Consider the following 15,123-nt stretch of genomic DNA (forward strand, 5'->3'; position numbering starts at 1 on the left):
TAAGCAGCCAAAGAAAATTAATACAACCTTGATCTGCATTAAGAAAAAATTTTTTTCCAGAACAAAGCAGATTCTAATTCTTTTATACATAGATTACACATTTAGAATGTTGCATTCACTTATAGGGCCCACACTTTAGAAAGGCAGATGGAAAAAGTATGGCCAAGGAGATAGAATTCAAATCTACATGGTACATGGACTAGAAGTCATATCAAAAGTGATGAGAAGACATAATGTTAAAAGAAGAGAGAAAAATTCTAACTATATTCAAATATTAACATATGAAAGATAGGCTTGTTTTGTTTGATCCTAAAGAGGAGGTATGAGAATGTTGTATTTAAGTAGCAACAGAGATTACAGCTTGATATAAATTAAAACTTTCTGACATATTAGAGCTTTCCTAAAGTAGAGTAGGCTGATGGGAAAGATGATTAAGTTCCCTATCACTGGAGGTCCTGATTCATTGGCTGGATGACTAGCTGTGGGGTTATTTGTAGAGGAGATTCCATATCTGGGCTGAGCTACTGGTTCTTTCCAACTCTAAATTTCTGTGGTTCTATTAGGAGTGTGTTCCTAGAATGCAGGAAGCAGGTTTCAAACTTTCCATTTCTCCTGGCACTATCTGCTAAAACAATATTCTATCAACATGTTGGATATTCAAGTATTTCTTCAAACAAAGCATTCATAGAATCATGGAATGCTTGGGTTGATAGTGAATGTACAAAACTTCCCCACCTTCTTCTACACCCAGACAAGACAAGAACTGTGTTCTCAGTGTCAGGTGCTCTGTCCTAAGCTCTTACCTAGATATGTCCCAATGAATCCAAGGGCATGGAAGCTGGAGAGCACAAAGACAATCCCGATTCCCAGGATGACCAGGCCTACATAATAGGCTTCTAGGCAATCCAACCCTTCCATCTTCGGCTGCCTCAACATGGCCTGGGTAAAGCTAAAAAAAAAAAAAAAAAAAAAAAGACAAGAGAAAGACAGAAGATTTAGTTGTGGCCTCTAAGTCAGGGAGATATTACTACATATCTGCCAAGTCCATTAAAGCCATCATAACCACATTCTTGGGCTGATTCTGCATAGCAGGAGAACCTCATGACAATTCATATGAGATTATTAACTATTCATTCATAACTATTAGATGAAAAATTCAATAAGCACCTACTCTATTCCAGACACTGTGCTAAGTGCTGGCAAATAAAAAGAAGCAAAAAATATCCCATTTCTTCAAGGAAGAAAAACAGGAAATAAGAAGGGAAAAGCACTGGATAGAGAATGCTTTCTGTGGAAAATGGGACTTGAACTGGGAAGTCAGTTATTCACAAGGGATCTTAGCAATCACTTAGTACAAAATCTTCATACGAACATAGGTTATTATTTTTGTTAGTAATAATAAGCCACTGTTAGACATTAACACAACAGCTTTATTTAGCTTATCAGGTTACTCCAAGTGATCAGTGTTAATCTTATTTGAGGGAAAATGGCCCAGGGCCTAAGACTAGGAAATCCTAATAGGAAAGGTGGATCAGGGTGCAACTCCACAAACAGCTGAGGTTATGCTAAAGAATGGATACCATATACACATTTATCCTAGCCTACTTCAGTGCAGAATTTAAAAATTTCATGCTTAGAAGAAATTTGAATGGTCATTCTAGTCCAATTTCCAACTCATTATATACATCCCTTCTACTCAAATACTTCCAGCAATGAGATATTTTCCATCTTCCAAAGCAGCGCATTTCATTACTAGACAGTTCTAAGGGTTAGTTCTATTTGTTAATCTTTGTTTTACCCCTGAAACCACTGAGAAGACTAATACCTCTTTCACAAAATAGATCTTCAAATATTTAAAGTTACATATTTGTTATTTTCTTCTATTCTAAGTATAGTATAGGGGCAGATAGGTAGTAGATGCTGGGTCAAAAATCAAACATTTCCTAGTTGTGTGACCCTGGGCATAATTTAATCTTGTTTACATTACTTTTCTTATCTGTAAAATGAAGTGAAGAAAACGACAAACCACTCCAGTATCTTTGCCAAGAAAACCACAAATCAGGTCATGAAGAGTTGGATACTACTCAAAAATGTCTGAACAACAACTACAAAAGCATAGTATTACTTCCAGCTCTTTCAAGTATTTTTAATAAGACACTAACTAGATCTTTCCCCATCTTGACCATGTTCCAGCTTGCCAATGTTTCTCTTATAGCAAAAAATGAAAGTATATTTCCTCAGAAACATATTGATGCTTCTTCTAATTCAATCTCATTAATAAAATGGATTATTTGGTGGCAAAGGTCTGATCTCTTTCTTTCTTTCTTTGTCTCTGGCATTTGTGCTCTTAAGGGATTAAATGATTGCTTTCATTCACTTTTCTTTTTCCGTTCTTTTCAATGCTTCTTTGGAAATTCAACAGTTCTTCTAAAGCTTCAGGATAGGCCAAAGAGAAATGACTCATAGATTTCCAAAGGCAGAAGTAGGAAGAGAGGAATCTGGAAGGATCGTATGAGCCATGGACAGTAGAGGTTAACATACATTTGCTATTCATTGCTTTTGAGATGTAGAAGCTCATATTCTTTCAGGGGTTCTCCATAGCCTATTAGAAAAAGTCCACACTATTCATCTTGACACTGAAAGGCCCTATAAATCAGGTCTCAACCTACTTTTCCAACTCTATTTCCCACTTCCCCAATATGCATCCTTGACTCAAAAGAGTCAAGTCTGACTTTAGCCTGAATTTAGAATTGCAGTGAAAATAAGGAGGCACACTAGGAACTTGAATGTTAGGATGAGAAGTGTTTATTTTATCCTGCAGGGAAGGAAATGGAAGAGAGGTATGGAGACTATGAAGAGGTTATGAGAATTTGGATAGGTTGATAATGGTAACAGATAGCATCTGTGTGGTGTTTTAAAAATGGCAAAACATTTTATAAAAATTGGCTCATTTATCCTCACAACAAACTTGGTAGTAGATGCTATAATTATCTCCTTTTTACAAATGTGAAAACTGAGGCAGAAGTGAGTGAAATTCTGAGAGTGAAATGGAAAAACCACATGGATGGGTGCAACAGGCATTTGGAAATATAGGAATGAAATTAAAATCACAAGAACAAACCAGAGGGGGAAAAAGAAGGCTAAAAATGTCAATATTTTGTGGACTACAGGAAGAGAAGGAAAAAGAAGTTAAGGTTAAGGAAGAAGTTTAGTGGCTACATTAACTATCTGTGGATCCAGGACTGCACACAAAATAGGACAAATAGTCTATAACAGATTTAGCCTGAGGTTCAGATATCAGCCAATCTGGCCAGACTGTGGACACAATCTACAGGAAAAATCCCTATAATCCCTACCTGTCTTGACTGAACCACCTCTTTGATTTTTCCCTGTATTATCTTGCCAAATAACTGCAAGATTTTCTTGATTACTGGTGCTGGTCCCTCCTGTCCCACTGTTGATCACATCTCACAGTAAATTTGGGGAATAATAATAGAATAAAGCTGTAACAAGATTATATGGTCAAATGTTTTTGTTTGATTTTCAATACTCGTCAAAATGTTTTCATTGCACTTAGCCAAGATGTTGATGGGAATTCTAAAAAAGCTTTTAAATTAAACCAGCTTATTCTCAGGAATTAAAGTGAGACTATCCTATTCTTGTTAATCATACAATCTGCTCACATCTCCCTGTCTTATTTTCCCAGAAATGGCCAGAAGTCTACTGTTAATCCATCCCTCCTATCTTCAACTTCTGAGAATGTCTTGATTGGCTTCTTTAGCCAACCACATTCCTTCTCGATTCCTCCTCTTACTACCTAGATTCTGGCCCCACTTCTTTACATTCCCCCAGACTATAAAAGTCATTTCACCAAAAAAGCAAGTTCATTGATCACCTGACTCTGCCTGGCTTAGTCATGGCTGATTAAGTCCACAAAGATATTTCATGAAATAAATCACCTTTGTAACCTGTATTGGATGTCTATGCCATGGTTGTTCCATGTTGTTAACCACTATGCTCTCCCAAATTTGCTTAATATTTCTATTTATTACATCTTCTGGTGCCTTTTTTTTTTAAAACACATTAAGGCAAACTTTTAGTTTCCCAGAACACTTCACAATAACATGTTCATTCTACTTCCTTATTTTATCTTTCCTGTGTGTTCTCTAATCTATATTACCCTTGAAGATCCATTCTCTGTCTTCTGGAAAACTTTTCCTAACAACTTTAGTCCATAGCAATTTCTTATTTTTCAGCTTTTTTTCTTTATCCCATACAAGTATAATTTAGGACTTGATGATAGCTGGTAGATTCTCCATATTGCTTTTTGTGCAAGAACTGTGATTTTATTAATTTATGAAAATTCTCTCTACCAATAAAAACCAGAGATTGTTTTGGAATTTAAAGTCTTGGTTGAAATTCATAGTTATTTGTAGAGTGGTTTCATGACTTGCTCAAACAGGCTACTATGTGTCACAGGCAGCACTTGAGCTCATATCTTCCTAATTTTGAGGGACGCTTTTTATATTTTGAATCACGCAGCCCCTAAGACTCTCAATAAAGAATTTTTTATTGATTAGCTGGGGAAAGAGGAACAAAGAAGACATAAAGGGAAGGCAAAAGGGAGAAGATAAAGGGCTGTTGGGAAGAAAACATAGGAAGGATGTCCTGGAAGAATATATCCCTTTTGAAGTTAGGATTAAAATTAAAATTGGTAGAACACAGCTCAAGTTATCCACCTAAAAAGTCGGAAATAGCTAGCTCCCTGCCTTAAAGAAAAAATGGCTGAAGGATGGAATGAAATATTTCAGCTGGACAGAGAAGATTCCTTTACTTTGGATCATAGATCAAACTGGTATCATTTTTCTTCTTAATAGATATTCCAAACTAGAACCTGGAAGAAAAAATAATAGATGGACAGTATTATGGGTAGAAAAGACTATTTTATTAGAATTCAGATTTATTTTCTAGTTGGTCTTATCTCTGCCATTGAATGACCTTGGAGAAGCAAAGTTCGTTTCGCTAAGGCACAAATTTCCTCATCTCTCAAATATAAAAATTATTTTGGAGGTATAACAAGGTAGTGGTACTGAGTTTTTGAAAAGCTCTTCAATAGTAAGAATGAGAGAACAAAATCAAAGAATTTTGGAATTAGAAAGTATCTCAGAAGTGCCTAGTCCAATCAACATGAATCTCGTTTACCCTACACCTGACAAATGGCCATTCATTCAGACTTTGTTTTTCAAACCTCTGTTGAGAAACCACGACTTCTGGAAGTAATTCATTCCCTTTTGTTGGACATTTTTCCTCATATGAACCCTGAATTTGCCTTGCTGTGAATTCTATCCATTACTTTTATAACAGCTGACGGGGTTCAAATCTGATTCTCCTTCCACATGGCACTTCAAATATTTGCTGACAAGTATCATGTTTCCCCTAAATGATTTCTATTTGAGGCAAAATATCCCTATTTTGTTCCTTTTTTCGCTCACATGGGATGATATCAAAGCCCTTCACTAGTCTGGTCACCCTCATTTGGACATTCTCTAGCTTGTTCAAAGTCTTTCTAAAATGTGTAATACAGAGTTGGATCCAATACTCTGGATGTGGTCTTTTACTAAAAATATTAGATCCATCAGTCCCTTGCTCCTGAATACTATGACTCTCTCTGTTTTGGTCCTACTTGATTTATGTATCAATACTATATCTGTGTCATTAAAGGCCTAGGAAGGGCTCCTTCTCCTATTTTTCCAAGTAATTTATATAGTATTGGAATTAAATGTTGTTTAAATATTTGGTAGAATTCATTTATAAATCCATCTATGGATTGTCAAGGCAAATGAGGACCGCATAAACTTTTTGGCTATGATGTCTTTTTGTGACTCACATTGAGTTTGCAGTACACTAAAAGAAGAGTCATTTGTATCTACTCATCTTGTCCCCATTTTGGACTTTTTTTTTTTAACCAAATATAACTTTTTTTTTCCATTTATCCCTACTAACTTTCATCTACTTGGATATTTCTCAGATTTTAGTCTATTTAAATCTGCTTGTAAACTGATTCTGTCATCCAATCTTTTAGCCAGCCTGTCCACTAATTTTTGATAAACATGTAAAGAAAAAAGATGAACACAGATCCATAGGATACTCTATGCAGGTAGATACAGAACAATTGATAAGGACAACTGTTTAAGTTTGGCCACTCAACCAGTTCATCCATCTATGATAAATGTGTAAAATGCTTTGCTAAAAAATAGACAAATCAAGCATTTCTTTCATCTGCCAGCCTAGAAACATTGTCAAAAAATGAGATAGACTAGTCCGGCAGGATCGGTTCTTGGTGATCATTAACTATTCCTTTAATAATATGTTTTGGGCTTTTACCAGGAATTGAAGTTCAGTGGATTCTATTTTCTTTCCTTTTATGCAAATTGGAATATCTGATGTTCTGCATTCCTGTGGCACTGTTAAGTCAGAAGCTACCTACAAGATAGAACAGCAGTAGATACACCTAGAAATTCATTAGAGATAAAATCTAAGAAAGAAAGCAATACTTCTGATTTCAGAAGTCTATACACAAATACACCCGATACGGGAAATAAGAAAAGGTAATCAATGATCTTAAGGCCAGGAAGCAGATTTGACTTTGTAGGTCTATTGACACTTGGCAGAATGAAATCTAGTTCTAAGTCTTATTCAAAAGGAATAGGATAGGTAAAGGAGAGAAAAGGAAAACCAGCAATGAATTTTAAAAAGATACATGCATGGAGAAATCTAAAAGCATATGAGTAGTAATCAGTAGGGGCAGAAACAAAACTGATATCATCATCAGAGTAAGCTACAGACTGGACAGAAACGGAAAGCATTAAGATTTTTAGGAAGACTACAAGCTTAGTATGGAGGCATAATATGTAGGTGAAGCGGGATTTAAATTGTCTGAACATCTGCTGCCAACCGCAGTACAGACAATAATGTCTGGACTTGTATTAATGATAACTTCGTCCTTTCAAAGGTAGATGGAAATAACAAAAGGAACTGCTATTTCATGGTTCATCTTGGGCAACAACTGGCTGCTGCAGTGGAAATGATGAGAACTTTGTAGCAAAATGCCAGCTTCCTTTAAGAACTGGTAACAGAAGAAGAGAAAAAAAGGGCACAGTCAAATATATGTCAGATTTTAGGAAAGTCTATTTCCAAAGCATTTTGAGAAAAGGCAGATAGGAGCTCATGGCCTGCAATTCTAGCAAGAAAGTTAACCCTACAGGGAAAAGAAACTATAGAATGAAATCTGTTAATACTAACAAAAACAATTAGTAGAGGGAAAATGGTCTTTGTCTAAAAAGATCAGCGAATGGACAGAGAAATTGACCAACCAACTTAGAGAGGGGGAAAAAAAGAAAAATATGTGGAAGATGGGAAGGAAAAGAGGTATATGGTTGTGTAAGAATAGTGTCAAGAGTTTAGAATAAGCTGAGGTTGGTGAGAAAATATAGGACCCCTCCCCAAATATATTTTTGGAGAAATTAAGTAGCATGGTCTAGTTGCTTCAGACCTGGAAAAATCTGAATTCATGAACTCTTCTCACTAAAAAATGGCTATGTGGACCCTGGACAATTTACTTAATTTCTCAGGGCCTTTACACAATACACTCAAACCCCAAAAAAAGGTGCAGCATCCTTGCTTATTTACACTGGTACAGAAGGTTTCTTGACTCATTCCCTACATCCCTGATTCTCTGAAATATCATAGAAATCACAGGAATATACCCCCTTTGTTCTCTGAAAAAACGAGGAAAAGAGAAATATCAAAGGGCAGAGAACTTTACAGTTTATGGAAGATGATGCTGAATAGAAAAACAAAAAGTACCTAATTTTTATTTGTCTTCTGTTTCTTTTCCTCCAAGGAAAATAATCAAGGGAGAACAAAAAATGATCAACAGTAAGTTAAAATCAAGGGATATAGGAAGATTCTAAGGCAGTGCTTAGCTTCACATGATGAGTCTTACTCAGGCCCACATGAATAACATCTTAGGGTGCTGATAAACTATCATTAGCGATCTTTGGAAAACTAGAAAATAGAAGTCTTAACTGAATACTAGAGAAGTAAATACTGTTCTAAATAAATTTAAAAAAAAAAATAAGACAGGGGAGATGACTGTAAATTATAGTATCTGCTACGAGGAGATTGCAGTCAGTCCTGCACTGGTCAGAACCAAACAGGAAATACTGTGCTCAGTCCTAGGTACTTCACAGAATAATGATGACCTGGAAAGTATATAGAAAAAGGCAAATGGAGCAGTCAAAAACCCTGAGATGATAAAATATGAGGATTAAATAAACTGGGGATATCTGGGAAAGCCAAGTGGTGGAATAGATTAGAACTGGACTTTGAATCTAGTCTCACACACTTACTAGCTATGTAATCCTGAGCAAATCACTATTTGCCTCATTTTCCTTATCTATAAAATGAACTGGAGGAGGAAATGGCAAATCACTGCATTATCTTTATCAAGTAAACCCCAAATGGTGTCAGAGTCAGATGTGACTGAAATGAAGAGAATTGTTATTCATGAGATACTCTACCTTTTTGTTAATTTCAAAAGTATTTTATGTTTCTAATTACATATATAGTTTTCAACATTAATTTTTCTAAGATTTTTGAGTTTCAATTTTTTTTCCTACCTCCCTTCCAAGGTAGCAAAAAATATGATATACTTGCACATGTATAATCATTTTAAACATATTTCCATATTAGTCATGGACAACAATAATTTAGGTAAGACAAGAAAGAAAAAAAGAATTAAAAGATGATAGTTATAAGTATCTATCCCCTCCCCCCCCCAAAAAAAAAAAATCACAGAGAAGGGGAAATCAATCTTGCTCTTCATGGTTCTTGCAAACAGAAAGTTGTAATTAATTGGTAGGAGTTGCAAAAGTTTCAGTTCAATATAAGGAAAAGCCTTAACAATGAAACCCATAAAAAATTGGAATAGACTATCCTGAAAATGAGAGCTCATTGGAGGTCTTCAAGAAGAGGCTGCATGACCATTTGTTAAATATGTTACAGAGGGGATTCCCTGAGTGGCTGCAGAGGGTCACTAAAATCCCTTCCAACTCTGAGATTCTGCAAATGGAAAACAAATTCAACCTTAGTTAATATGTGACATCACACATACACATAGTACTGGATCACAGAATTCATAATGCTGTAGGTGATGGTCCCACTATACTCTTTTCTGGTCAGATTGTATTGAATACTGAACAACAACTTTTAGGAAGGGCATTGAAAAACTGGAGTATATGAAATGTACTTACTCATCTGTAAAATGGAAATAATTATTCCAACTACCTCATATAGTTGTGAAAATCAAATGAGGTAACACATGGAATGAACTTTGCAAGCCTTAATCCGCTATATCAATGTCAAATGTTATATTAACAGATACAATAATTATTAACAATAATAGTGAAATGATTACAGATCATGATTTGAAGAAACAGGAAATTGTCAGCAAAATATCTGAAAGGTTTTAGGGAGGAAAAGCAATTTTTCTTTTGGTCCCAGAAGAGCAAAATAATAGGTGTAAATCTGAGGGATAAATCTGCACAAACTAAGGAAAATTTTTCTGCAACATCAAGACTGTCTAAAATAATGGGTGATTTCAAGGAATGCCTCTAAGTTTCCCATCGCTGGAGGTCTTCAAATAAAAAATGAATAACCATTTTCAGATTCCTGCTAAGTACAGATTGTACTAATGACTTCTGAGGTCCTTCCCACTCTGACGTGCTAGGACTCTTTTTCCCTGGGCTGTTCAGCAGGTTTTTCTCCCTTGTGATTAGAATAAGGATACTCTATCGTCATACCTTCTGGTTTATAGGAATTGTATATTTCAAACCCAATTTATCAATATTTGGTGTTCCCACTTCTCCCATTCAGAAGGGAAGGTACAGTTCTTTCCGTTCATAAAATTAATGGAAGAACAAGTAACTCTTTTGGGTCCCTAGCTCTGTAATACAATAAAGTAATAGAAGGCAATTTCCTTTGGAAAATAATCTGTAAAGAAGCAAAGAGGTGTGGTATATGGACACACAGAGAGTGATTATTTATTTACTTTTAGTGCTATTTTTAAACTTTGCACGATATATTTTCCCCCACCAATAAAAGACTTTAGGATATTGAGCCTACTTTCCTGATGTTATGAAATCCAGTCCTCTAATGGGGACAGTAGGGAAGAGAAAAGGGGACCTCATCAAGTAGCTCCCATCCAGGCTCCTCGAATTAAAGATGCTTACATCATGACTGCTTCTACTTATCCCAAAACTGTGGGCAAAGATCTAGCTCAACTGCAGTGTTTAAGTGATCTAATGCTGCATCTCAATTTCTTTCAAGTTTCATAAAACCCACATTACAAAAAGGAAGAAAAAATTCCTGAGGAAAATAGCTCCAATGCCAAAATAATCCCTTGTGTTTGTAGGACATTTTTTATTTTCTGAAGTGATTTCATATTCATTATTTCATGAAAGTCTCAGTAAAATTCTGGGCAAGTAGCAGGTCAGGGATTTTTGTTCACTTTCCATAAGTAAACAAACTGATCAGAAGGTGTGGTTACATAGCTATTCAATGGTAAGGCTAGAATAGACCCTTAATTTTCAGTGCTACATACTATTTCTTTCTAATCCCTTAAAATTGAGGGAGGATGATATTCTCCCATTCTTCAGAGAAAAGTTTGTGGGTGTTGTATTGGACACGGGACATAAAATTCTGTTTTGGTCCTAGTTCTGTCACTAATAAGCTATGGGACAACTGGTAAGTCACTTTGTGAGTCTTGGTTTTCCTTGCCTTCAAATAAAATCAAGAGGACTTTGCTATGAGAGTTGGACATAATTCTTCTCCTTCCCTCCTTCTGCCTGCAAGGTTTGGGACCCTCTTCAGGTTTACAAAAGACAATTTTACATGAAAGGGTACGATGGGATTAGAAAGGAACAGGCTTTATGCAGAGAGAAAGACTTCCAAGTCTCCATTACCTCATACAATGGATACAGAGCCAATTTACTGGGGCTGACGATGGCAGAGATGCATTAGCTACAATGGGAGCCATGCTCAGAGAAAAGTGAGAAGGCAAAGAGCTGCCCAAGAGAGCTGTTCAAGCAATAAAGCAAGAGTTTTTTCTTTAATTTCCTCAGAGGCATAGGTTAGGAGGCTCACAGTTTCTAGCATTCCAGCAACAACACAAAAAAGGCCTCCCTCCTGAACCCACCACAAAATTTGTTCCCTGAGTAGGAGTTTTCTGAAGGGAAATTATTTTCAATTGATATATGAGAAGTTAATAATAATAACAGCAACTAACATTTATATAACACTATATGCCAGGCATATTTACAATTAATATCTCATTTGATCCTCACAACAGAGGGAGGTTGGTGCTATTATTATCCCTATATTACAGATGAAGAAACTGACACAAAGTGATTGCCCAGGATGATACTGGTAACTGAATATGATCTCAGGGATGGCTGACTCTAGGCTCAACACTAAACAATGTGATGCACAGCTAATGTTTTAATTACAGATTTTCCTGTTTTTTGTTAATATTGTTCAATTAGTTTTTAAAATTTGATTTCTGATGATTTACCACTTCCTAAGAACCTATTTCCTTTTCCAGTATAATTAATGTAATCATAATGAGGACTCTTAAGGTGGAAGACTCCTTACCTCAACCAACTATTTCATAACATTGTTGGCACCACATGGAGGAGGTACTAGTCTTATTGTTCTTTGTAATGGCTACTCAAGAGAAGTTAAAGACTGAGAGTCTGGCTGGCCCTTAACAAAAATGAGAAGTTTTAGAATCTTTAGGCTACTTCCTTTTCTCCCTACTATTGTCTTCGATAAAAGCAGTATTCTGTTGGAGCAATATACAATGTGTAAGTACACACTGTAAGGGTAAACAATAAAAATACATAAAGTAAATTTTAAAAATAATAATTTTTAAAAGAGTAAAGTGTTTTACTTCTAAGAGGGGGTAGCTATACTATAGGAAAGTTTCCTAAAGGAGAGAGTGCAATTTTAGGCATCAATGGAGGGAATCAACCACATAGACTATTTGATGAAGTGTAAGGCTTCCTGGCTGGCTCTTCTAGTCAAAGGTGAAAAATAGAAACAATCCATCCCTCCACAGCCTATGAATCAAGGCCAGGCTCCAATGTGAGTCCCAACAAACAGCAGGACATTCCTTAGTTGGAGCAGAGCCAGACCTTTAAAGTCATCAGTGGGATAAGTGCTTAGTAACATCCTGCTCCAGGTGATAACATGTCACAGGAACACCTAGCTGAAGGACTTCTCTTTCTATCTTCCCCTGGACTGTGTGAGCTCTGTGTACTTTGTTTTGATAGGGTACCCCTACCTGAGGCACCTAAGCCATCATCCTTTTCCCTTTCACGCTTTGTAGGCAGTACAAATACATCCCACAGTAATCCATGCGTCTGGTGGCAGTCTCCTGTTTAGGTTACAGGAGGTGGGAAACTGTTTGCCCAGAGATAACGAATTACCTCAAATCTTGGCAACAAGGCCTCCTCCCCCAAACAGAATTTCTATTTACCCAGCCTAAAGGTGAGGGGTTTTTGCAGAGTTGCTAAAGATGCCTTGGGAACTGCTTTGGGCTACTAGCAATCACTGTGAGCAGGAAGGATTCCATTGCCTCCAGCTACTGTTGCCTTTGTCATATAAACAAAACCACTCCTCTGGGTTCATTCAGACAGACTGGACATGGTTCTATAAACTACTTGGGGAATCCTGTTCTATGAGGTAACTTCTAGTCTCCGTTTGTGCAGAGAGCAAAAGTTTTACTTCTTACTGCTGGAAACTCCCTGTGTGACTAGACAAACTAACAGAGTAAAAACATCTTTATTTAGTTTTTATCATCTCTTCCTTTAAAAATAAAATCAATTATTTTTATTCATTAAATTTTTTTTTTGATTTCTGAATTCTTTCTTCTTCCTACTCCTCCCCTAACCAATGAAAAGGCAAGGAAGATTGATCTCAATTATATATATGAAGAAAGGACATTTTAAAAAGAGGAAACAACTCCAAATGAGAAGTAATATAAAAAGCAAAACACATTTGAGCAGTCAGAATGGGCTAAATAATGATGAATTTTTATAAAGCAATAAAAGCAGGAGAAACATATGACAAAACAAAGAATGGCCTGAAGAGTATTTTGTTCTGTTTTGATGGTCATAAGAGAAAAAATAATGCAAAGAAGGTGGGAAAACACTAGAAAAGAAAGGACGGGTAGAAGTTATTATTATGCCAGAAATAAGTATACAATGAGGAAGAGTTATGATAACCAGACTTCATATGAACCTCACTCTAATCTGAACAAAGGAGGGCTGATTATATACGTATAGGCACACAAGAATGACTAAGATCTAAGTCCAAATATGGTATCAGATACTTCTTAGCAATGTGAACCTGGAAGAAAGGGAGGGCAGGAAGAAGTGAAGAAAGAGGAAGGAAGGAAGATAGGAAGGAAAGATGGAAGGAAGAAAGGAAGGGAGAGAAGAAAGGAGGGAGGGAGGGACCATAAAAAGAACTACTTTGCCCAATTATATGCCATCAAAAAGATAAATGAAATGAATAACTAAAAAAATATAAAATATCTGGACAGGTAAAATAAGAAGTAAAAAATTTTAAATATCCCAATATCAGAAAAAAATAAATTGGATAAGGATTAAATGGAAATACCATAGAAAAAAGTCCTAGGATGAACATAGATTTACAAATTAATTCTAATGTTACACAAATTGTTTGCAAATTAGATAAGAGAACCTGCAAAATTTTCTAATGCAAATAACAATCATAATACCTAAACAATGGAGAGACTGATGTTTCCTAATGAATCTCAGTGCAAAGATACTGAATAAAATATCGTAAAGAGACTAGATTAAATATTATGACCAGGTTAGATTTGTAGGAAAACTATAAACATAATCCTCTATATTGATAAAAATTAATAAATCACATATCTATGTCGAATGTAGAAATGGTTCTTGATAAAATAAATAATCATTTTTATTAAATAACAACAGGGGCAGCCAAGTGGCACAGTAGATAGAGCACCAGCCCTGAAGTCAGGAGAACCTGAGTTCAAATCTACTCTCAGACACTTAACACTTCCTAGCTGTGTGACCTTGGGCAAGTCACTTAACCCCAATTGTCTCAGCAAGGGAAAAAAAGGTAAAAAAAAAAAATAATAATCAAAAACAGTAACAACAATGACAAAACACAATAATAAAAAGCATAGGGATAAATGGACCTTTCCTAAATATGGGAAGTAGTATATACCTAAAACACAGGGACAGATTCATATGCAATGGCCAAACACCAGAAACCTTTTCAGTACAACAAGGATTTGTTATTACCATTATTATTTGATATCCTGTTAGAAATGCTAGCTGTAGTAATAAGACAAGAAAAATAAATTGAGAGAATAAGTATAGACAAAGAGGGAGGGGGAAAAAATTCACATTTTTCTAATTATATACCCATATGATTAAAGAACCTTTAAAAATTTAACTAAAGTTTATTAAAATTGTTGATGAAGACAAGGAATATAAAACCATCTCAGATAAATCAATAACTTATTTATAATTCAAACGAATCTTAGAAAGAATCAATACAAAAAGAAATTGCATTCAAAGGAATATAATGTACCAAATATTTAGGAGGCTACTTACCAAGATGCACAAAGAAACTATATGAATACAACTACAAAACACTGTTTCATTGAAATAAAGACACATCTAAGTAATTATAGCACTATTAATTGCTCATAGTGAGGCCAGCCAATAAAAAAAATTATAATACTATTTAAACTAATTTAGTCTGGGTCATATCAAATACTGAAGTTACTTTATAGGGAAAAAAAAATAATAAAATTTGTTTGATGCAGCAAAAGGTCAAGAACTTCAAGGGAGATAATGAAATATGTGGGAAGGAAGAGGGCCTAACACTGATGGATTTTATACAATAAAGCAGGAATCATTTAAACTCTTTGGTGCAAGTTTTAAAAAAAGGTAACCAATGAAATGCACTAAATACACAACAAAGATAAGCTCCACATTA

General features: G+C 35.5%; 1 protein-coding gene across 2 annotated transcripts in view; it reads right to left on the reverse strand.

Annotated features, from left to right (window-relative positions):
• The window catches only part of PEMT (phosphatidylethanolamine N-methyltransferase), a 167,197-nt gene that overhangs the window by 35,377 nt on the left and 116,697 nt on the right, over positions 1-15,123 (reverse strand). For both annotated transcript variants that reach the window (XM_051997600.1, XM_051997593.1), the window contains one exon: positions 804-949. In XM_051997600.1, the coding sequence (XP_051853560.1) occupies positions 804-949 (146 nt within the window). The remainder of the gene's footprint in view (positions 1-803; positions 950-15,123) is intronic.

The sequence above is a fragment of the Antechinus flavipes genome, chromosome 1, assembly GCF_016432865.1.
Source record: "Antechinus flavipes isolate AdamAnt ecotype Samford, QLD, Australia chromosome 1, AdamAnt_v2, whole genome shotgun sequence".
Classification (NCBI taxonomy): Eukaryota; Metazoa; Chordata; class Mammalia; order Dasyuromorphia; family Dasyuridae; genus Antechinus; species Antechinus flavipes.